We start from the raw sequence: 24985 nt of genomic DNA on the forward strand, positions 1-24985 counted from the left end.
TACAGGGAGCTTAGAAAACTGCCTTTATTCTATTAGTTCTTGGAAAAATGAAAATACAGAAAGAGTTTAGTTGGCTGCAGAACAGCAAGAAGTTCACAGGTTAGGAGTCTGATCACTACATGGTAACCAAACTTACACAAAAAGTTTCTTTCTTTTTTTTTTGAAGTTTTGAAACTGGGTCCAGCAATGAATTTAAGGCAACTGAACAGTTCAGAAGCTTTGAGTGTGAGCAGGCTGTCTTTACTCATCCCTACAGCACGTCATGGAAAAAACTCCTCCTGGGTGTGCAGACCACTCAAATCATTCAAATGGGTCAGACTCTTACAAATGAACAGGGGAAGAGGATCAGCTGCTTTCCATCGGACTTTATTTTCAAATACAGTTTCTTAAAAAACCCAGAACACCTTAACGCAGAGGTTACAAGTAACAGTATTAGGAAATCCAATTATACAAAAAATACTACATCTAAGCTGGGGTAAATAGATTTATTTTTGGTAACATACATTTAAACTGGCACTAATTACACAGTAACTAAAAGGTAACTAACATGAAACCACAGAACCCTCACTTTTCCTTAGCTGAATGGGACTTGGTCATTTCAGAGTGATCACATTTTCGAACTAATGTTTTACACCAAGCCATGAAAATCAGATCTTCCTAAATGTGATAGCACTGAAGCTACGCTCGATTCCATACAGCCATGTAACGGTTGTACTCAATTAGAATAGGACGTTAGTTATAAAGTAGTTACAGACCAATCCTCTGTGTTGACAGCTTTTTCTCTTTCTAGAGAGAAGAAAGAAGATAGAGAATTGTCTTCAATTAGCGCCTGGCATATCCTGTGAGTGCAGAAAAGGTTTGTTAGAGGAATGTTGAGGTTAACCTTGGGTGCACAGATGAATTTGATGCAGATTGTTATAAAAATCATGGTTGGCTTCTAAATACTGGTAGCAAGATGACTCGATTTTTAAATCTCTTAAGTAAATTATAGATAATGAAAAAGGCCAGTAATCATACACTAAGATTAATAAACAGCACTTCAAAATTACTCAAGTGCAGGGTGCTGCTTTGGCCATCTTCCTCTGGCCACGCTTTATAAGAGAAGGCACCCGGACTTTTTCTTGCCACGCCGGGCTTGCAAAGCAGCTCTAGTGGCCATTTCAAACACCTCCCTCACACCGTCTTTGGTCTTTGCCGAACACTCCATGTACCCGAATGCACCAATGCGGTTTGCCATATCCCGGCCTTCCTCGGGTTTGACAGGCTCCTGGAACAGCACAAAAGCAACAGGTGAGAACAGCCCAAACCCACACCGCTCTTCCCCTTCCCACCCAGCTTCCCAACAAATGCAAAGGAATTTCTGGATTAAGTGCATGTAATGAATTGGTTAGTTAAAAATGCAATGCCAGAGGACACGATCAGTTTTTTGGTATCTCTGAGCTTGAAAGCTGCAAGACTTTTTGAAACTTGAGCAAGTGATTGCTTATTTCTGATGAAATATTTATGCAATTCTTTGCTACCATTGCAAAAAAGCCTATGAACAAATCCCCAAGTCAATGCCTCAGTCTTTGTACAAAACCCCCCAATGTTTATGCTACAGGTGCAAAACTTCCGGGACAGAGCAGAGCATCTGCAGTCCCATAGCCAAGCTGGGGGTTTCAGGCTCAAGCAGAAAATGAAACCTGGTGATATGCTCAGGAATGAGCAACAGCACCTGTGGTTATTACCCCAGAACACCCACCAATGAAAGTGTTTGCTGTCACATCCTGAACACACCAAACAGAAAACAGCTCCGGAGTGTGTGCACTGATGTGCTCATGTCTCCTCATCAATTCCTTTGTACCTCAGGGATCCATCTCTCCAGCAGTGAGAGAAGCTGACTGTAAGTAACCCAATACAGCCATTTGCATGGCTGAGGATGCCTTTTTCTAGAACTAAACCGCTAAATACGAGAACCCCCCACTCAGTTAAAGGCAATAGATACTCCCTGGTGTCTGCCATGGGTTAGTGTTGATCACACAGCCCACAGAAACCAGCAGCCAGCTGTGGGTGCCTGTTTAATGCTCTGCTACAACCACCACACACTTCTGCCATTTATTTTAAGACTCTGAAGGGAACTGAACTTGCCTGCTTCATTTTGGCCAGCTCTCGTCTTGTGTGCTCGTCATTCCTCAGGTCCTTCTTGTTTCCTACCAAGATGATAGGCACGTTGGGGCAGAAATGCTTCACCTCTGGGGTCCACTTCTCTGGGATGTTTTCTGAAAAAAATAAATAGAGGCATAACTGTACAAAAACCCACTTCTGGAGAGAGTTTTATTTTAAAGCTTTTACATGCTGCCTGAGTCGTCATAGATTGATAATCCACACTGATGCCCTTTTCTCTACTCTTCAGAAGGAAGTAAATAGACCTGTTCTGGTGTTACCAAAAAAGGAAAGCCTGTCTGTGGTAATTTGAAGGCTGAAGGACATATAACATCTTGGCTTCTCTCAGCAGCTACCTGACAAGAGTTAGCATAAGGGACTTCGAAGAACAGCATACAGAATTCTGGAGTAGAAACTTATGGAATATTTTGCTTCAAGAGAAACATTTTATTTATCTCCAGAAGCTAGAGATGGGCACAACACTGAAGCCTAAGTTTTAGCCTCACTTGTTCTTATAAAGCAACACAAAACAACCCCCCATAGCTCTCCCCTTACTGTAGCAGAAACATTCAACACATTAATTACAGATACACAGAAACAAAGGCTGGGGGTAAGTAATTTTCAATCTTCCATTTCTCCCTACATGCAGCAAATGAATTTGTTCTCGTACACCAGAAAACTCCTCCTCACATCCCTACATGACTTTATTTTTTTAGTGAAAGGAGGACTTGAGGGCTTTTGAAAGCAAAACCTTGACAAATTCTATACAGCAGGAAGTGCTGAACAGCCTAAAACATCTGGCTGTGCTTTCATAAGCTCTTAGACATTTGAGATTCACCAGTGGATGTACCTGCAGGCTGCATATCCCCTTTTTATCTTCATGAAATTCCATTCAGCTTTTGAAGAGACATTCGCTATTATGTATTATGGCATATTTTCTTGCTTGAAAGAACAACTTAGACAAGGATTTTGAAGCCAGTTTTTGCACTACAGCCAAACCATCAATTCTGCAGCTGCACCTGGAGGGCTCAGGTGTGCTGGCCTCTAGATGCTGCACACCTGAAAAGCAGTTCACCGCTCCCAGGGGCCCTGGCGCTCAGATACTGCTGAACAGGAAGGGAGGAGAGGGAAGAGAATTTTTACAATCTGGGCAAACACAGAGTGCTGCTGCAGCTCTCGTGATGCTCAGCGTTGCTGGAGAATTCCTTAATGTCTGAAAACTACACACTCAAACCAGCACCAATTCTGAAACTAGGAAAGCTCCCAAGGGAAAATATATTCTACAGTGCAACTTCCAAGGGGAATATATTGATACACAGAAGTGGTTCTGACTCAGTTAGAGATCTACTTACCTAAACTATCAGGACTATCAATTGAAAAACACATAAGTATAACATCAGTATCTGGATAAGAAAGCGGTCTAAGTCGATCGTAGTCTTCCTGTCCTGCTGTATCCCACAAAGCCAACTCAACCTGAAAAATGAAGATAAGGAGTCAGTCAGATCACCAGGAAAGTTCTGATTCAGCAGCCAGGAACTCAACAGGAGTGAATAAAATATTTCAGTCAATACCACTCAAAAGGAGGAGACTACATGTTCTCCTGTGACAGGAGAACTATTAGGAATTTTACATTCTGTAACTCCAAAAATTAACTTATTGCTGCTTATGAGTCTTTTCTTTATACCTATGACCACTGTCAATTCTCTAAAAGGACATAAAAGCTACCAGCAGAAAAGACAGAAGAATTGAAGGGAATCAGCTCCAAAGGGCTGGGAAACTCTCTGACAAGCATCCCAGAAACACCAGTTTTCACTGAAAGTGGACTAGATATATGCTTTTTAGGATTATGCACATTTTCAATGGGTTCATAGCTGGAACCTGTAGTGACTAAGAAAGGTCAAGATTGTTCTTATTTGTGCACAAATTTAACCAAACTGATTTGTGTGTAAAGCTTCTTGTTACTAAGAAGGAAGTAAAGTACTTAATGTTCTCGGTATTTCTACTTTTGCTGGAGGTAGGGGAGAACACCCCAATAAGATTGTTTAAAACTGTAGAAGGAACAGCCAACATTTAAAACAAAGAACTTTCAAAACTGTCATCAAGCTCTTTAGGTATACTCTTGCTTGAGATTCTCTGATGAGTCTGCCTTCACATTGGAGTGGGTTCCTTCTTCTTTAAACTCTTACATTCAAAAATCCCAGGAAAAAAGTCCACAGCAGCTCAGATAAAGACAGATGGGCAGAACTGGAACCCAAACACGAGCCTGCGCGTGCAATGCAACTGTTTAAATTGTGAAGAGACAAAGCCGTAAGTTGCACACATATACAAAAATAATCTTCTGTATTTCAGTCAGAAATACTCCTTCTCTCAGAGTCACCTCTGCAGTTGCAAATGTGAATTCTGTGGCAAATGTTCATGTTTTTGAAGAGATGTCTGTTGATGGTTCTGTCACATGACACTGGAACCAGCGCCTAGAAAACACATCTCCTACCACGTCTTTGTCTTTGTATGACTTCTGGACATTTCTGGTAATGCTTTTCTAGGAAGACAGAGGTAAGTGGCTGTCAAACAGAAGAGGCTTAAGTATGGCTCTCCTACAAACTTTTGTAATCAAATTTTCTGAAGACCAAGAGCTTGGGTAAAATATATCCTGTAGTTACAAAAATAAAATCAGCTGATACTGCTCAAGCTGCTCATGCTATTTTTCTTTAGGTACTGGCTGCATATAGCTGATAGGGCATGACTCCTTGTTCACTCATTCAGAGACGCAGAGATTCAGGCAGAAGGGAATGAGGAAGTTTGACTTGGTGACAAGAGAGAGAAATGGATATCATGCATATTTCAAACAATAGTCCTTAGAGTCTAAGATACAATATAGAAATTGTAGAACCTGTTACTTGGGGAAAAAACATGTCCTAATATTAGTCTAAAAGTAAATTTTTTTTTAATGATTCACATTATGGGAGAGAAAAGCTCTTTTTAGACTCAAAAAGCATGAACTATCATTACTAAATCCACAAATAACCCATCCCTGCAACAGCAGGAAATCAAATTTAACATCAAGTCCAAAACTAGCTCAAAACCCTCTTTTTCTCCAGTCAGGATTGAAAGTGAGCGATTTCCATCTATCAGTCACTGCATCTGAACTAGAATGGACTGAAAAATGTCTTGGCTGTACCTGAGCCCAGAGTAAAGGCAATGTCATAGCCAGGGACAAAACAGGGAAGTTGAGCACCCTCAGCACCAAAACCTGCCACATGCTTGACCTGCATTCCCATGGCAGAGTCAGCTCTGTGTGGTTACAGTACCCAAACAGACACAGGCCATGGCTGTCTGACAGGGTTTGTAAATAGCTGAGCTTTCAGGGTGCAAAGTTCCTGATTTGTGTGCTTCTGCAGTATCCTGGAAAGTGACAATTTTGCACATCACCCAGCACGCTGCTGACAGAAGTGCAGAAGGCAACCTACCCAGGGATCAGCACCTACAGCTGCCCCTTGGAGCAGGCGTCTGGCACGTCTGGTAAACAAAAGGACTCAAGAGTCCCACTGATTAAAAACTGACTTTCAAACTTACTAAAATTAAAATGAAGTATTTTAATGATTAATTTACTGAAGTACAAACTAAAGATGAAGCTCAGTGAGCTGTGGCTACGCTTGGCTGCTAAGAACTGTGTTCCTTCAGACAAGCAAGACAGATGATGGTGATGTACACTACAAAAATCAACCCCCTTGATCAACCTGTCTGTCATCTGTTCTCAGAAGGATGCTGCATGTTGCCAGGAATGGGTATGAAAAAAAAAAACTCTCCAGGAATTAGTCTTTGTTAATTACAATACCAGGTCCCTATCAAAACAGGAACTCTGTTCCAAAGGCCAGTAGCCCCATGCCCTCAGCATATTTGCATTGCTCCACCCGCTCCCAGCTGCTGCAACATTCTACTCGGACTGACTGCATGGCTTTTAGAACCTCAGCTTGTGTAAGGTTAGAAGCACCTTGTTAAACAGACACTGGATATGAGCACGTTCTAGCAAGGCCAGTATTTTTTTCCACATAAACATACCTAATATTTAAAAATATATTTACAACATAAGCACTAAGCACATGTGCTAACCACATACTGAAGAAGTGTAGAGATTTCCATGCTATTCTGAACAAACACCAGCTCATTCTGGCTCTTAGAGAAGGGTTCACATACCTGCTTTCCATCCACTTCAATATCTGCTACATAATTTTCAAAGACAGTGGGAACATACACTTCAGGGAACTGGTCTTTGCTAAATACAATCAGCAGACAGGTCTTTCCACAGGCACCATCTCCCACTATAACCAGCTTTTTTCGAATGGCTGCCATAGCTGAAAAACAAAACGACAAATTGTTAATTCAACTGCTACAGCTTTTAACCGAGATGCTAATAATTAATAAACGCTTTTAAATTGACCTTTTAAACTGATTCTACATGTCCATTGGAGAGACAGACATATCTGAACTTGGGTGAGTTCAGATTCCCATCCTTTTAACAAAAAACACACCCCAGCACTAATCAACACACTGGTGAGCCCACTACGTGCAAGAATAATAGAGAGGAGAGGAGATGGGCCTGGTTTAGCCCAGATTTATTGATCTGTTCTGAAGGCTGAGATAGGAGCACCCCGAGATAACGAGTAAATTAGCAGCACTGTCCCAGGGTACCCTCTCAGAAGTGTATTCCAGGTAATGGTATACAAGATGCTTCAATTTAAGGGCAGTAACATTTTCCTATCACATTGAGCTGTCTTAACAACAAAATGCCAGTCAGCTGGACCGAGGAGCACCAACAGAAGGACCTTAAGGTAACCAGTTGCTCAGATTACAACCACCACTCTGCAAAGGATTTTGGCAATACACATCTCACTCCTCAATCCACTTTCCTGGGCATCACCACTACCAGGTTAATAGAGCCTGCTGTCAGTTTGCAGTAAGTAAAGGGGGTACTTAGAAGTGGAGACGCCCATGGTGCTCCTCACAGATCTCTGCTGAGCAATGTATTGATCTGTATCAGGACCACACAAATCCGTGACCTGCTCAAAAGCATCTCTCCACTCAAAAAGACAGTACAAAAGCTTGAAAAGGTTTAGGGAAAGCCTGGAGTCAGGGTGGGGCCGAAGGAGATGGTTGTTTTGGATCTGGCAAAGCAAACAAAACCAGCATTATATATGTGCCTGCTCTCTTCTTTCTTTTCTCCAGGCATTTATTTGTGACCAATGCAGGAACAAGCAAAAGATTTAGGGAGTGACCTGGCTACGAGGGAGTACAATGAGGACAGAACCATAACGACTTTCTTCTCCATAACATAAAGGCACTCCAGGGGAAGCCACTTAGTCATCCCATGAAGCTTCCTGGAAATGGAGCAAACAGCAACGCCACCACAATACCTATGACTGCATGACCAAAATACCACAGAGGGAGCACCCTGTGAGTTAATTTTTGCCATGACAAATCCAGAACAAAGTTCTACAAGGATGACCAGGGCTGCTGGCAAGGGGAGAAGGCCTCAAAGAAGCACAGGAGAGATTTAAAGGACACAGCAAAAATATTTTATCCTTTTCACCTCTTCTCTTGCCTCATGAAATTAAGTAAAAAGGTAAAACTACCATCTAAAAGCAGACTTTGGTACTGTGAGGTGGTGAAGAAGCAGTGGATATTACAGAGAATCTGCACTTCTGCTCCAGGTACAGAGAAGAACCACTTCAACCCACCAAGCAGCAAGGGTCAAGGACAGCCTTGTCAGACACCTCTGCTCAAGTGATCCAAGTCCATCTCCAAAGTGAGTTTCTTTAACCTTGTAAATATGTATGTACACAAGTTAAAGTTATTTATCGTAGGGACTTGGGGTAATTTTTACATTTGTGGAAGGTTTTTAATGATCCAAGCTGTATAGAAGTTTTCTTTCTATAGTTTTAGATGGTTTTGAATACTTTCTAGCAATGGTAGTACTTGAATTTTACAGAACTGGTAATGATCTGTCCTCTGCACCAAGTCAAGATCAACTACTTGTTACTTCTATTTAATGTCAGCTTTGGCTAATCTGCCCTTCAAGTCCTACAAAACCTCTGAAGTCATCTACTCTTGTGCTCCACAATACTTACTATGAGAGAACTTCCCTTAATGTCTACCCTCACCCTTCTTTGATGTAATATAAGCCCATTACTGTTTATGCTGTTTGTCGTGGCCATAAGGAAATGGATTATTCCCTTTCCCCAGCGCAGTTGAGAATATATGCCTTCATTTAGTCTTCAGGCAAAACAATGCCAGTTTATTCAAGCCTTCTCTGTAAATCATATTTCCTACATTTTCCCATTGCTCCCTTCTGGGCAGAGTCCAGTTGGCACAAATTTACCAAAGCCTGGAGCCCAAAAGCTGAATCCAGTATTTCTCCTAGGGCTCTATGAACAGTGCCCAAAGCTGAAGGATTAATTTCATTGATCTTCTGAGATACCCTGCTGCTTAAACACCAGTCTGGAATTGTGAGTCTTTTTCTTTCTTCTTCCCCTCCCCAGAACACAACACTGTTGATACAGTCAGCTTTTAATTCCTGATAGTTCACAGCCTTTTTTTCATTCTGATGGCTGTACAGTGAGTAGTTCTCTCTTCACACAGCTGAATATCCATTGCCAGGCTTTTATTTATCCTTACGCTGACTGATGTTTTATTCTACCTTCAGGTTCTAGCTCTGCCCTCCAGCTTAATCATAGTCTGTCAGATGCAAGTTTAATAGTAATGATTCCCAGATAATTATCTAGGCCATTGATGAAACTGCCCTGGAGACACAGTGGGCGGCTGCCGGAATGGGATAATCTGTCTTTCCTTGCTATCCTCCCTCCTTCTCCCTTCTGTGCTAGTGGCTGGGACTGGCCCAGCCTTGAGTTACCTGCAATAGCACCCAGGGTAGGTGACCTTTGGGCATCACCTACGGATAACTGTATTTTTCAATGGATTATCAGATCAACTCTTCCTTTATCTTCCTCTAAATACTTCCATCTCTCAGATTATTTTTTAAGTGTTCCTTGCCAGTTAAACTTTATGCTTTGGCCCTCTGCACACCTATGTCTAAGGTCTACAAAGAAACAACAATTGTGTAAAAACACCTCCAAACACATCATTTAATGTAGACCTTTCTACAAATCCTTCCCTAAAAAAGCTTGAAAATTTTATGGATGTGTATAAAAATTATTTCAGGAGCTTTATTTAATCTCCTCAGTATCTTTTTCCTGAGAAAAGCCCATCATGAAACTCTCTGCCTGAATGCTTCCTGAAATGTGTTGACATCATTTGGACACAAGATGCCCTTCAGCAGCGTGTGCTCAACCACTTCCTTCCCACTGCTCAGGACCCGCCCCAGGAGGCTCTCCTGCTCAGAGTTCTGTGCAGGACAGTCACCAGGACACATCAAACCTGCCAAACTGTCCCTTCCATCTAGTACACTGAAAACCTAGGTAATTACAATTCCCTCATCACCAGCTTCTAGAGGATCCTTCTGGACTGTCACAAAAAGCATCAACCACATGATCATTTTTTTGGATGGATATGAGGACCCATGGCATCCTCATATTTTTTACTTTAGTTTCACCTTTTGCAGCATTACCACAGAACAATTCCTTCTAGAACAAGCGTGTTGTACAAAACTCAATTCAGGATGCAAAGATCACCACTTAAAATCTCCAATTTTCAGAAGCAGCCCAGATTATAAACGCTGGGTAGATATAGACGCCTCAGGATGTCAGCTCTGATCATTAGATAAGACGCCTCCATCCACCTCGGAAGAAAGTTACCAAACATCACAACCACTTCTTTCTACTTATCATTATCAAGGAACCACAGAATGGTTTGGATTGGAAGGGACCTTCAAGACCACATCCTTCCAACCCCCTGCCATGGGCAGGGACACCTTCCACTAGACCAGGTTGCTCAAAGCCTCATCTAACTTTGAACACTTCCTAATTTAGGAATTCCCTGAATTTCCTAATTTAGAGGATTCCGTGTACAGACCAGCATCGTTCACCTAGTTATTTTTAGCTAAAATAAATACATTCCTCTCCAGTGGGCAGCTGTAAGGGGTTGTCAGGTCTGGCAAAGATCCAGAAAAGCAACATCTTGGTAGCACAATAGAGAAAAAATGGCTTGTTAGAATGGAGTTACATCTTAGTGGCGTGTGTCACAAGGACAACACTAACAGCATTCACAGCAGTCAGGTCTTTCTGCTGCATTCTGACATGCTCTGGTTTTCCTAAGTATTCTGAAACATGGAAATACATCAAATTTGTACCAGCAGTATGTGGGAATCAAAGCACTTTTCTGGCCTAAAGAGTTTCATTTAAGATGCACATTACACACAATTTAGTATTTGCTGCAGAACAGCTTTTCATCAGTGAGTACACGTCTACATTTAGAGCTAAAAAACCTCTATGAACTACTTGAGAGGGTATAACAAGCAGACCAAATCCAAGTACTACTACCTCACTGTAACTGAACACAAGTACTACACATTCATCCTTTTACACAGTGCATAGAGCAGGGAGAGTCCAATAAATCCAGAAAGCTGCTGGAACTGCATCACTGATGATGCATGCAGAACACTGAGCAAGAAACATTTTATCCCAGTTAGTGTAGCAGAATGGCTGCAGTGATCTTCTAGGAGAATCTGTGCTGTCTTCTGCAGCAAGGCAACAGATCTGCAATTTTCCCCACTCTTAAACGAACCACTCCTCCCACCTTTGCATTTATAGGATTCTCAAAACCAGCTAGTCTGCTAGATTCAAAGTGGAAACTCTCACAACACGACTCAAGTGACTCATCCGAATGGAAGAGATTCAATTATGACATTTCCTCAGCCTAGGCCAGTGTCTTTCACAGGTATTACAGGGGCTTTAGACATCATTTACTCAATCCCACTAACATCACAGGAGGTTACAACACAAGGAGCTCCTGTTTGCAGAGTTGCCACCCTAATACCCTTGTTACAGGAGGCTGCTGTTTCTAAGTGCGGTGACGCTCCAAGGCTCCAAGCCCTGCTTGTTAAGGGAATCCACCAAATACTCTGGAAGAATTAGAAATGGGGAAAATATTTTTTCTCGTGTTTTAAACATACTCCCCCCAAGTATTACTGTTTACTGCAAGGGAATTTGCCTCTTCAGCATGCTATTTATTTTTCCAGGGAACAAGTTTTCCAGTGCCTCCTCTCCTGCAGGTCCCAAGGCCACACAGCATGAGTGAGGATTGTGGACACACTGTTGACATTCTGAAGTTGGACAGGCTGGCAACAAACATGCCAGGTTTGTCTGTCTCACTCTGGATCTCATCCTGGAGAAGGTAATTGATGGAAGAAACAGCCCTTTACCATCACAAAGGTATCACAACTATATTTAATTTCAATTACCAATTAACTACTAGTAACTTTATGTTGCCTTCTATGCTATACAGGCAGCTCCTTTGCAAAATGCAGAATTTTGTAAAAAAAAAAAAAATTCTGGATTATTGCATGTCAGCAAGAACTCAGCAGAAGCAGTTCAGAAGCAGTTCAGCATGCAGTAAGGATGCAAAATGCAGAATTTTGTAAAAAAAAAATAAATTCTGGATTATTGCATGTCAGCAAGAACTCAGCAGAAGCAGTTCAGAAGCAGCTCAGCATGCAGTAAGGATGCTGGGGGTGTGGGGGGGAACATCCTTTAAATACTTTCCCACCTCATCTTTGAAGTCCTTAAAACCAAAATGTTGGAAGGTAAAGGTTTTGAATTCTTAGAAGGACTGCCTTGCTGCTGACTCCTCTAGACAGCACTGAAGCAGTTTGCTGCTGAGTGAATTACAGCCTGGCACTCTTCTCACTTGCTTCATTTCCCCCTCATTCAGTCAGCCCTGCCCTGGGCAGCAGAAGGAACAAGAGCCAGGCTAAAGGACCAGAAGAAGAAACCCTGCTCAAGTGTCCTCCAACCTGACCAGTGAGGCCCTGCCCTCTACCTACCACAGGGGAGAATTGACTTTGTCCCAGTCCCTCAACTGCCTCTGCCTCAGTACCTGCATTTACCCTTAAAATAGACTTTTGTTCAAGTCTGAGGGGGAGGAAGAAAAGAGTTTTCCCAAAGACTCCAGGGATGCAGAGGGGATGAGCAGGCTTTTCCCACAGTTGCCTTCTGGCCATCTAGCAAGATCTGGCATCAAAACTGAGAACTAGCAGAGCAATTTGGAGTCTGATCAGCCCTGAAGCAAACAGGTCTGATTTTAGGGCAGCTGCATACAGCCAGTGAAGAAAGAGACTGAACACAGAGCATCTGAGTGGGTGAAGCGGTCCAAAGACTATGACCAGAGAATGGGGAGGGGTCAGGCAAACAGGCCTGGAGGAGAATGGCAGAAGGATGTAACCACTCCTCTAGAACAGAATCCAGGATTCCCACATCTCCCAACAGCAGGCAAGCATCTCAACCTCCTCCTCCTCCAAAGTCCCAATGGAAAATGCCAGCAACTATACATTCTGTAATCCTTTTTCGCTGCTCACTTCTCATTAGTGATAAACAATATCAGAAATACTGCAGCTTGCTGCTGAAATGCTAATCCTGCTACCTTAAATCAGCTTCCTTCAGCACATGTAAGCCAGTGTGTGCTATCATGCCATTTTTCCCCACATGACCAACACAGGATGGCCCTGCTCTTACACAGCAATAGCTGTGAAGTAAGAGAAATTATGACCCCAATTCACCTCTTAGAGAAGCTACAAACTGGGAGGCCAACAGCCTTGGAACTGAAAGAAAAGTAAGAAAAAAATTAAGGAAAAACGTGATTCAATCACATAAAGGAGTCAGATACAACCCATGTTTCTGCTACAGGGTTCCTAAAGGATCCTGGAAGAAGTACATACCCCAAAACATGCTGCAAGTGACCACTTACTTATTATCTGAACTGATCTGTACAGCCACACTGACAGTAAAACCAGACACACTGTGAGCTCAGAGTCATCTGCCTTCTTGACACCATAAATGACCTCAAATCAAGCATTATTGGGGTGGAAGCTCAGTTCAATTCCAAACCACTGAAATAAAAACACTAAAAACGCGAATGTGGTCACCTCTATCAAGGGGACAGTCAACACATTTCACTGTAATGATTGAGATCTTCTTAATTCTGTGCAAGTTTGCTTGTGGACACTTGCACTCATGCACCAAAAAGCCACATTATTTAAAGTGTTGCTAACAAGGCCTTTGAGAAATAGTTATATTTATATTCCTTACTGCAGCCAATACATAAAGCAGTTTGACAGTACTGCAAAATAGACCTATTTCTAACTTCAGCACTATGTGGGAGCAGTTGGTGAGAAAAAGCTATCTGCTGGGGTTTTTTGGGAGGGTTACATATGAAATCTAACACTTTAAAAAAGTTCCAAAGCTGGCAAAGCATAGGGCAGGCTACTGATGTTGCACGTTAAATTTAATCCACAGAGAAAATGGAAATTTTCTGTTGCAAGACTGAAGTACAATTGAAAAACTGACACAGAAGGTCAGCATAGTATCCAACAGGATTAAACACTGAACACAGGTCCTTTGGGAAGGTCTTTGGACAGGGCAAGCTGTGTGTTCAGCTTTCTGATAACAGTTCATTCAGTCTGTGTCAACCAGGCTCAAGTCTGGCATGTTTTACTAGTTTGGAAAAAGTGCCTTGCAAACAGAGCTCTACATTTCCAGAGCCAGCTTTAAATCAGGGGCAGCGTAGCTGTGTTCACCCCCAGCTAATAAACCTCCCCAGGTCTCAGCTAACTCCACAAATAACCAGCTCAAGCCTCTTTGTACCACATCACCAGAACTGGGAACAGGGTCAGCTTAACTGCATCAGGTCTTAGCAACATTGGTTGCCAGCCCCAGTGAACCCTTAATGACTGATGAATTTTTTACAGTCATTAAGAGTTATCCAAAAGTACACAATAGGTGTTTAATAGGCATGGGCATACAGTGCATCTTCGTTAAGGACACAGTGTGTTGTTTATGCTGTCTCTGCAATGGCTGTGATGGGGCAGAAGATTCCTCATGCAGTGTAAAGCCTGCCAGTGCAATGTTTTGGAGGAAACCTGAATCAGCCGTCAGCACTAGATCTGTGTTGAGTGTCATGCGGACACAGTATGTCTAATCCGAGATATCACGTGAAGTCTCAAAGTAGGATTCATCCTATCAAATTACAGTCTTTGCCCTTGCTTTCCTCTTCAGGAAAAATCCGGTATGACAACACACAATTCATCTTCCTCTCAGAGAAGAAAATTGTTTTGGATTCTAATAAATTTGCTTGATTTTTAACCACCGCAGGAAAGAGCAAAACGCTTTGCTTTGCTCTCCTTCCCTGTACAGAGCACCTGCCCATGCCTTTACAGGAATGATGCCTCAGCACTGCCAAGTGCTCCCAGGAACACATAAACTATCTTTTGTTAAAACACCCAAACCATGACCTGTGCAACCCTCTACACCCAGCACTGTGTCCCACAAGCAGCTCCAGTACAGACACTGACCACTGGACCAACTTGTTCCTGCACCTAAACTTACACCTAGAGACTCACAGACCACCTGTAACTACAGGTCTACGCACACGGAAATAGGTACATTGACTTAGGAGTTGGGTCTCTCCACCTTAGTGCCTGGCATTCTGGACAAGCTCAGGACTGGGGATTCTTGTGCTACGGGAGAAGAGGAAAAATGAACAAGAAGCTTCCCCCTGCATGCTTGCCAGCCTTCAGCTCAGGAGCTCCCTAGGTCAGATGTGGTTCCCATGAATTTGGTAACCTCAAATAGATTTCTCCTCCATGAGCTTGTCCAGACTCCCTTTGAACCCATGTAAACTTCCAGCACACACAACATCCTGTTGGAGGGAGTTCCCACAATTTAATTACACATTGTGTAAAGCCACTTCCTTCAAATTCAAGATTGTCCCTATTAGTTTCTTTTACTGCCTCCTAACTCCAAAATGGAAAGGGAGTGAACAATTTGCTTCCACTCACCCTTTTCCTGCTCCTCACTAACAACCTTTCCAGACTGAAGCATCCTAACACAGAGCTGGTTGGTTGGTTTTTTTTTTAAATTACCTCTACACCTTTGACAGTAGTGACTGTCTATTCCTGGCATAAGGAGTAACGAAGTAGTAGAGGTGTCACGGCGAAGCGCGTCAGGCAGGAGGGCCCTTAAGAGCCAGCAGCACAGCACTGTGGACCTTTCCATCCCATATTGTCCATCACAGCTCCAAATGCCCCAGGGCTGCTGCAGCACAGCTCTACGAGCAGGAGCCTTAAATCCATCCACACAGTATCAGAGAACCACACCCTCAGCTGCGTTTCAAGTGCAAACAAGCCACAGCTTGGTCATTCCCCAGTAGTTTTCACCCTGTGCATTAACTCAAGTGCAGACCATCTTGACTTCAAAATAGGAATAACAGAGAATCCCATACCATGCTCCTCACTCCAGCAGTCAGTTACATTTTCTGCATTATGATGAGGTTTTTCTTGTCACTTCCTCACTTCTTCAGCCTCTGAAAACTTCCCATTGCTGGCATTTCGCATTTCTTCCAGGTGACCGCTAAGAAACAGCCCAAGAGTCCAACTCCTTCAACTCACTACACACAGACTCACTTGAGCCTCTACTTGCCTTTTACAGCTACCCTCTTTCTACTAAATTTAATATGAACCATATTGATTTTGTTCTGGCTTAGTTTCTCACTGAAAATGACATGCAATTACTGTCAAGTGCTAACTGAAGGCTAAGATGAACACTTGCACTTAAGAATCAAACTAAAACAATTAACACCACTTGTTTCTATATCCCCCAGTCCAGGCTGAGTGACACTGCCTTAATTCCTTCCTGAACGCTTTGTTACTTATTCCATTATTGTACCTGGGATTGATGTCTTAGTCTGATGGGATTATAATCATTAAGAGTGTCCTACTTCTCTTCATTATTACTGCATATTAGCATTCTTTCAAACTCAAACTGCTGCACTACATAAAGAGCTTTCTGGAAAAAAAATTACATAAACCCTTTCCATTTTCAGGCCAGAGATCTTCAGAGCTAAGATATGTATCAAAACAGAGGTGTCAATTACCAAGTCTGGGCAGATTAGGTGTGCAATATCATTCAACCTTTTTTTTTTTTTAACTTAATGAGATAATCAAAATACCTGATTACACAGAAGTTCCCTATGTATAGGTAAATAACTGCCAAAAGATAGGAAACTAGGCAGAAGGAAATGCTCAGCACTCTCAGAAAAACACCCGTGGAACCTGCACAGCTCAACATTCATAAATGACCTGAAAAAGCGAAGAAAAATAGCTATACAACAAAATTTACTGATGATGTCAAGATGTAGAGGTAATAAAGGCAAGGGCTAACTGTGATGGATTTCAGAACTTTAACAGGCTCTGTGCCTTGGCAATAAAATTTGAAAGAGAAAAATGTGAAGTGATATGCAACGTAAAAACCAGATTCCACTTCCTATATGAAATGATGGACTGGGAGCTGATCACTGCCACTCAAGGACAGTATTTAAAGGTTATATAGTTAATTCCTTTAAAATACCAGCACAATACTCCGAAGTGCTACAATTTTAAAGATTCCAATATTAAGAACTAGGGGAAAAGGAACAAACCAGAAACCATTACGACGATGTCGGAATCCATCGCATGACTGCATCTTCTGATGTGTGCAGCTGTGATCCTCCCCATGTCAAAAGGCTATAAATGAACTGGAAATGACTCAGAGCAGGGTACATGGATGATTAAACTACACAACAGTGACCACATGAGGAACAACCATAGGAGAACTGGAAAAAGGACTGTCTGGAAGAGACGCAACCACAGAAGAAAATAACTGGATGCTTCTCTCAGACCCTAAGGAGAGGTGAGCAAAGCTGGGGCCTGAAACAAGGACAAGCGTACAGGGGATGAGCCAGCTCGAGAGCAAAGGCAGGCAGGCCTCCCAGCAGGACACATGGCAAGGCCTCACCATATTTCAACTTTTTAGACCCATAATTTCACAGTCATTTGAGCTCCTTTTTCCTCCCAGTTACTTTACATGATTTTGAGCCTCTGTTTTCTATTTTCTATGTTCAGTTACTGCTTTTCTCTTATTTCCTCTGTAAGGCTTTCCTGCACAGTTTTTTAAGAGTGAACAAAACAGATGCCTTCATTTCCCTTCCAAGCCAGGTTATTTAATTCAGATTCAACACTTGGTAGGAGAAAAATACTGCAAAAGAAGGTTCCTGAAAGATCTTTTTAAAGCATGTTTAAGTCAAAATTTTTAAAAACTAAACCAGCAATATGTGTGAGCAAAACTCTGTCTTAACACTGTCATCATGCATCCTGTTTTGTTAACACCAAACTTAGCAGGGTGCTCCTGATCAACTACCTGCAAAGTTCACCCCTATACTGTTCACCTCCCTATTGCTATATAATTAGTAAATGAACACCATTTCAGAACCCAGGGAAGAAGACTAATTCGAGCATTTCTCCCTTGTCTTCCTCTACCATGACAAGTCCCTCTCCAAGGCTGAAGGCAAAGTTTGGATTTTGGGGGCAGAAAGCAGGATTTTGTCCTCAGGATCTGTGGCTGCCATTGCTGTCCTTGGCCCTCACAGAACACTCTTGTGCGTTTTCTCCCACTGACTACATCTTTGCTATCTGTAGGCACAACGACTTACGAGAGTACTTCTCTTAAGCAATACCGAGTCCCAAGATTACTTTGCACAAAATGAGATTAGGGCTTAATATTGAGGTAATTATAGTAGATCTTTGGATTTCCATGTGTGTGTAATCTGCAAACCACTGTGCATTTGGGCCAGATTTTTCTTGGTGTCCTCTCTTCCCAGATACCTCCTGCATGTCAGATGGGATGTGGGGCACCTCACACTGAGCAAGGCAGGCTTCTGCTTGGATGAGGTGGCTTTGTCTTCAGGCACTGGCAGTAAAACACATATGGACAAGAAAAACTAACACTAACTTTTCCAGACAACCATCTTCTTGTACCCACAACTGACACTCACCTGTGTTCCTTCCTCCTCTCCTCCCACCAGAAAGTGCACTGCTTCAGATCAAACACCAAGCAAGCCCAACACTGCCTGACACATGCAGGTGTCTCGGAGTAAAAGAAGGAGCAAATGCATTGACACCTCTGCAAGTGTATTTTCTCAGTTGCCAGCTTGGGGGTAATTATTTTTTTTTCATTCTTTGTGCCCAACAGCTCACTTGACAGTGTTCTCTCCTGTGATTTCATCTGTTTGGTTCTGAAGCCACATAAATCGTTGTCATTCAAAGCACTCTGTGGTGCTGCATTCTGCGGTCTCAGTGCAGACTGAGGGAGAGGCACCATCACTTTTGATCTAGACCAGACTGTGCTTGGTCATGTCTTTGCCAAGAGAAAGAGTTCAAATCTTTTTAAGCACCCCTTGTATGGAATCCATTCCTTATCTCTGATCACTCTTTTCAGCCTCATCTTTGCTTTTCCAGTTGCAATGTATCTCAAAGCACATCTTTCTTTGTGCCAACCCACTGTAAACAGTGTGTTGAGGACTAAAGAGCCATGATGCTATTCCTCTGTTTTCCTTTTTTTATCCCTTTCCCAAAGCCCCTCATACAAACTCGTATGATCACTGTTGAACACTAAACTTCCATTTTCACTGAATTATGGCAAGCTTCCTTTTAAGTGGCAATAATTAACTTTAACACCATCAGTGCATAAACAAAGATTACCCCCTTCTTTGTATTTATCTGGAACAAATTTCATTTGGCATTTTGCTGCCTGTAATTCAGTGTCAGAAGGACATGCTGCAATTCCTCCTAATCAGCTCTTGTCTTTTCTTCCCTTCCTCCTTAACACCTTTCTCACCAGATCATTTATGAATATGCTGAACAGTAGAGGTATAACAGAGATCCCTCTTCTTCTCTTGTCCCAAACCTCCCTTCTCTGTGCTTCTCAAGTCATTCAAAACCTCCAGCAGATATGAGCTGCACCATTTCCTCTGCAAAAGCCACACTGGCTTTCTGCTACTCTAAGTTGTTAGTCCAGCTGGTTAGCTTTTTTTTGTCTTTTATTTTTTAAAAAGGCACTGAACTGTGATATCCTGCTGAACTATCTTTAAGAACTGCTACCATGTAAATCCTCTTCTATTTCTCTGGCTTCAAGATATTGAGAAGTTACACAGCGTAATTAGTAATTTGGTCATTTCAGGCCCAAATTTCCTTTGGAACCCCTGGGCAAGCACCATCTGGTCTTGGCACCTCGTAACTCTATTTATCACTTTGCTCTATGAATTACTTTGCTGACAATTCAAGCAGAGACAAATCTTCCAATGAGTCCTGTTCTCAATAAAGAGAATATCTGGCACAGGGACCCTCTTTGGACTCCTGGACTCCTCCATGGGAAACAGGAATGCACATAAGTCATCTAACTTTCTACTCACGGCTTCATCACCAAATATTTCTTTCACTTCTTCATCTATTGGCTCTCCAAAATCCAGCACCTTTCTTGTTTCTGATGAACTTGGAAATTTTTTTTTCTTGCTATTAGTATGATGTTTCTCAGAGTCTCTCGGGCAGGTCCTTGTATTTTTCATTTAACTTGCCAGAGTTCACGTTCTTATTTACTTTTCTGGTCAGCTTCATGACTTAAACTTTCTGAAAGGCTGTATTCTTATTTCTAACACTTTCTTTATCCCAAACTGCATGCTCATTCTCATCTGTCAACATTCCACAGTATAATTTAAAATCCTCCCAACAACATTTTCAATTTCAAGTGCAGAAGCCTAGTTCTGCTGTGGTTTACATGGAACCCAGCCTTTCCAAACAGCTCTTGGACTGAGGTTCAAAAAATGAGCCAATTCACTTGGTCAGCACCCAGTCAAGATCCCACTGTGAGACGGCCTTCTCACTTCCCACAATTTCAACAGAGCAGACAGGAGGTGAAGAACAAAGAGCCACCAGGTGTAAAATATAAGAAAAATGAAATGCTAGCAAAGAATGCAAACAGAGAGAACTGGTACTTGGACAGCTGCTAGTTCTTTCAAACCACTGACACATATAAAGACAACCTTCCTTACAACTGCGAAGACGAGGAGGAGGAATCCCTTTGTACACATCCACACCAGCGACCTGCTCCAAATGTGACAGTTCAGGCCAGGTGAGACAGAACTATTTATGGTTGCAAAGCACTGCTAATTAACTGAGCAAGAGACTGAATTGAGCCCTGTTTCTGATTAAAAAACAACAATAAAAAAGCAAGCAGAAAACCCACAACTGTCAGAGCCTGAGGAAGCAAAACCTCATATTTGGTGTACTGCCCAATTTTACTGGGTATACTTGTAACTCTCCATCTGTTCCTTTTACAAGGGACCTTGGTCATGAAGGGTGGTCAGAGAAAGCAAACTTTCTGATTAGTTTAATTAGATGATTCAGTTAGGATGGACTGGCTGTTAGTTGTGTGGATGGCAAATATCTTAATTAAAAGGTGGTCTATAGATATCTTAGTTCAACTTTGATAGTCTCAAATGTCCTTCCCAAATGAAGATATGGTGATAGGAAAAGGACAGAAAAGAGGATGGACAGGGCAGTGTCACTCTACCAACTCCAATTAGCTTTTGGTACTATATTCACAGTTCAGAATGAGTGGTAACAGAAATCCCATCAAGACCAGAAGGCACCCAGACACCAAACAGTAGTTACTGTAAAAGCAGCAGTAACTTAACCAGTGTACCACAGACAGTATTTTGGGATATTTTTGCTTATTTTTGAGATTAACTGAAAAGGAATAAGCAACTACCTCTTTCTATTTAGCTACCCACTATTTATAGCAGGAGAGGAATTACACCAAGAGGCGAGGAGCAGAGGATTTTCACCATGCATTCAGGTGTGTGCAGGTGCTTAGCTGTACACTGGGAATGAAGGTCAGCTGTCATTTGGTGCATTTATTTTGCACTGCACTGTTCTGTATTACAGAGTTTCACCCCTATTATGTGTTTTACTAGGACAAGCTCATCGTGGATTAATTTAATATTTCAAGGGCACACTGGTTGTGCTTTATCAACATGCTAACTTCCTCAAACTCACCCATTACACTTCTCCTCCACGTTAGTTCAAACTGCATTTAAAGACACATTGTAAGGCAACACAGCAGAACATGAGAGAGATGAGATTTAGTATTAAAGGCAAAAGATGGTGTCTGAGTGGAGGCTTGGAAAGAACCTGAGGATACCACAGCAGCAAGGAATAAAATATGAGAGAAACTGAGAAGGTACAACTGGCTAATGAAAAGGCAGCCAAGGTCAGAAATGTCTAGGGCAGAGCAGACCACAGACATGGTGTGAAGAAGAGCCCACAGGGTTCTGGGCAATGTAAATACATTGAGAGAAAAAGATTAAGTGTAAAAACCAGAAAAACCAAGAGTTACTGTAAGAAAAATGAGGAAAGATGATGATACTTCCAGGACCCCTCCAAAACGTTTCCATTTGGAATTTGCTTATCTGAAGAGCCATCACCAGTCCTACATCCTGGTGGCGGTTAAGATCATTTAGGATGTTTTTACTGTCAATTCCTGGCTCAGAGAACTCCCTGCCTCTGGCGCTCGGCTGCTGTGGCACTCGGCCAGAGCGTGAGCTTGGTGAATGAGGAGGGATAACATGAGAGCTGCTCAGCTGAGCTCTGCCGTGACAGAATTTATTTTGCCCCTTGTATGAAGGTGCATTCATGTCTTGAAAAATTATTTTAAAAAACCCCATGTAGTCTAGTGTTAAATGATATACATCACCCATTCAAATTAATTTATGTCAAAGATTTATGGTGAATATGCTGTTAAACATTCCAGTGAACTAATTAAAGTGAAATAAGGCTAATGTTTTTCTTTTTTTAAACATGCAGCCTCGGTCCAAATCAGTGCCAGAATTAGACTCTGTATATTTGAACGAGAAATGCCAGTGCTGTGTGGCTGGAGACCTGGGTAAGGCCAGAACAGGACAGGAGGAAGGCACACATGTACCAGAAGAGCCTTCAACAGAAAGCAAATATTCTCACAAACCATCTTTTCAGGGAGGGAAAGACTTCATATTTCCATACTGGGAAAAAATCCCCAAATAAAGCCATCAGAGAATCTATATTTTGGGTCACAAACAACATTTAGGGCACTTAAAATTAACTTTTGAGATTTCTGAGATAAAAAGATTAACAGAAGTTTGCTTCTAGGAGAAGTTCACCATTTCGAAGTCACACAGATGGCAGAATTGACACTTAGGCTAAGCTCTGGGGGAAAAAAAAAGCAACAACAAACTTAACATTCCCCAGAAAGGTCTTAGGGTTTAATTTTCTCCAAATCCTGTATCACACAGAGAAATGGTGGGTGGGAACCACTGCTCATGAAGGCTTCCCTGCAACAAACAGGTGAACTGTACCAGGAGAGAAACAAAAGCTGGATATGAGGCAGCAACTAAAAACAAACAAACCCCCATTCCAGACACCTCTTAAAGGGATATCAAAGTAGTTATAGTATCATTCGGCTGAGAACAATACTTCATCCTGAGTGTCCATAATAACTAACTCTGCAAACCTCTAGGAGAAGTCTTTGGGTCTTACTCTTAAAACCCAAACACAACTGAAGTAGTCTGGAGGTTCCTCTCGCCCTCAAAGGAATGGGTTTCCTGGCAGGAAAGGTTTATGCAGGGGTAGTTTAACACCGGGCAGTTCTCAGCCCAGGTAAGGCTGTCGGGGCACAGGACTCCGGTCGTGTCAAACCACCCCCGGCGTTTCCCCGGCCTGCAGCAGCCGCCCCACCAAAAGAACAGCGCCCAAACTTTCCAGTTTCGCCCCAAAGGCCGATTCCTCCCCAAGCTAAAAGTTCAGCGGCGCACAAACCCCTGGCAACCCCTCCGGACGCGCCCCGGCACGGCCCCGTGTGCCGCGGAGAGCCCGGGACGACCCCCGGCTGCGACCCCCGGTGCGGGCGGGGCGCGGCCCCGGCGGGGGTGACGTCACACAACAGGCTGCCACTCACCGGGGCACCCCCGGTGCCGCCCGTGTCACCGCGAGGGCCCTGGGGGCAGCGCCGCCTCCGCCTCCCTCCGCACCGCCCACGGCCGGGCGGCGGCACCGGGTCCCGGGCGGGGCGCGGGCGGCTCCCGCGGGGGAGCCCCGGGGCCGCGCCCCTCCCTCCCCTCCCCCGCTCCCGCGGCCCGGAAAAGGCTCCGTTACCGGCCCCGGGAACTCGCAGAGGGGCCGCCCCCCACCAGCCCTCCCCTTTCGTGCGCGGCGGTGGCGGCGAGAGGCCCGGTCGGGCCCGGCCGCCCCCGCCCGCAGGCCGCGGGCTCCCGGTGGGGGCGGGCGGGCCCCACCCGGCGACGGCGGCGGGAAGGGGGAAGGGAAGAAGAGAAGCCGGCGATCCGCCCCCCCGCGCCCCCCGATCGGTAGGGAGCCCCCCCGGTACCTGCGGCCTGCGCTGGTCCGGCTCCCGCCGCCTCCTGCTCCACAGGCCCGAGCGCGAGCGGCGGCGGCGGCGGAAACGGGCGGGGCGGGGCGGGCCGTGCGCGCTCCCAGCCCCGCGCGCGGCGCGCTCCTGAGCCGCCCCGCCCGGCCGCGCGCGGCCGCCCGCCCCGCGGCCAATCGGCGCGGCCGCGCGCGGGGGCTGCCGGGAAGGGCCGCTATAAAAGCGGCGGTGCTATTTACGCCGCGCGGGCTGGGAGCGGCGGGGCTGTGCTGTGGGGTTGGTGTTTGTGCCTCCGCCTCTTCTGGGGCGCTTTCTGCTGGCTCGGCCGGGAGCTGCTGGGTTCCCTGCGGCCCCATCAGTGCCTACCCCTTGGGGAGCTATCGATGCCGGGCACGGCCCCTCTGTACTAAATGGGGGAAAGGTGACTGTGGTGGGAACTTGGATCGTGATGCCCCGTTTGCCTTTAGGCAGTTCAGTTCCTCCTTTCTTCTGGTAGAGTTATGCCTTGGGTCCTGTGCCTGGTTCTGGGCCCCTCAGTTCAGGAGGGGCGTTGCGGTGCTGGAGTGGGTCCAGAGAGGGGCAGTGAAGCTAATGAAGGGTCTGGAGTGCAAGTCCTGTGAGGAGCAGCTGAGGATGTTTAGCCTGGAGAAAAGGAGGCTCAGGGGTGACCTTGCCACTCTGCACAGCTACTGACAGAAAGTTGTAGCCGGGTGGGAATTGGCCTCTTCTGCCTGGTCACTGGCGGCAGGGTGAGAGGAGGTAGTCTTAAACTGCACCATGTTGGATATTAGCAAGAATTTCTTCACAGAATGGTTAGATGTTGGAATGGGCTGCCCAGGGAGATGTGGAGTCACTGTCCCTGGAGGTGTTTAAGGACAGGCTGGCTGTGGCACTCAGTGCCATGGTGTGCTTGACATTGAGGAGTTTGGTCATAGGTTGGATTTGATTATCTCAGGTCTTTTACAACCTAATTGATTCTGTTAAAGGTGGCTGGCGGGTGGGGACAGTGGTGTTAAAGTGCCCTGTTTGTCTGTGGGCCTGTTTATTCCAGTGGAGCAGGTGAGCTCTGCTCCTAGCAGGCACTGAGCAGAGCTATTGGAGCTGGAGGAGGCTGGGGGGCTCACAGGCAGCACAGGGCAGGGGCTGGAAGGGTTGGACTCACTGACAGCATCTCCTGAGCATTTCTGTGATGAGCTTAATGGCAAGGATTGCCCTCATCCCAGGATGCAGAGCCCTGTGGTTGATGCAGTGTACCTTGGAGGAAGGGTACTCCTCTATCATTGTTTCCTTCCTTGCCCACCTGAGAAGTTTCAACAGGGGGGCCTCAGGGGACCCAGGGGGGCATCACTGCAAAGGGAGTGTAGTATGGAGAGGGTTGATGAGAAACAGCC

The 24985-nt window shown here is 44.2% G+C and overlaps 1 protein-coding gene across 1 annotated transcript; it reads right to left on the bottom strand.

Annotated features, from left to right (window-relative positions):
* On the bottom strand, positions 1-23702 carry RHOA (ras homolog family member A). The gene is made up of 5 exons (XM_048315724.1): positions 23595-23702; positions 6337-6494; positions 3495-3615; positions 2128-2258; positions 1-1267 (listed from the first exon to the last, which is right to left on the bottom strand). The coding sequence occupies exons 2-5, from the start codon at positions 6490-6492 to the stop codon at positions 1094-1096; spliced, it is 582 nt and encodes a 193-aa protein (XP_048171681.1). The 5' UTR covers positions 6493-6494; positions 23595-23702; the 3' UTR covers positions 1-1093.
* Between the last annotated feature and the right edge of the window lie 1283 nt (positions 23703-24985).

Source organism: Corvus hawaiiensis, chromosome 11 (genome assembly GCF_020740725.1).
Source record: "Corvus hawaiiensis isolate bCorHaw1 chromosome 11, bCorHaw1.pri.cur, whole genome shotgun sequence".
Lineage (NCBI taxonomy): Eukaryota > Metazoa > Chordata > Aves > Passeriformes > Corvidae > Corvus > Corvus hawaiiensis.

What these genes read in the sequence shown, in the direction of transcription:
- RHOA (XM_048315724.1), bottom strand. Translation starts at nt 6,492, where the DNA reads ATGGCAGCCATTCGAAAAAAGCTGGTTATAGTGGGAGATGGTGCCTGT. An exon ending in TGATAGTCCTGATAGTTTAG is followed by an intron (nt 2,259 to 3,494) that starts GTAAGTAGATCT and finishes TATTTTTTTCAG; the next exon opens with AAAACATCCCAGAGAAGTGG. An exon ending in AGCTGGCCAAAATGAAGCAG is followed by an intron (nt 1,268 to 2,127) that starts GCAAGTTCAGTT and finishes GTGCTGTTCCAG; the next exon opens with GAGCCTGTCAAACCCGAGGA.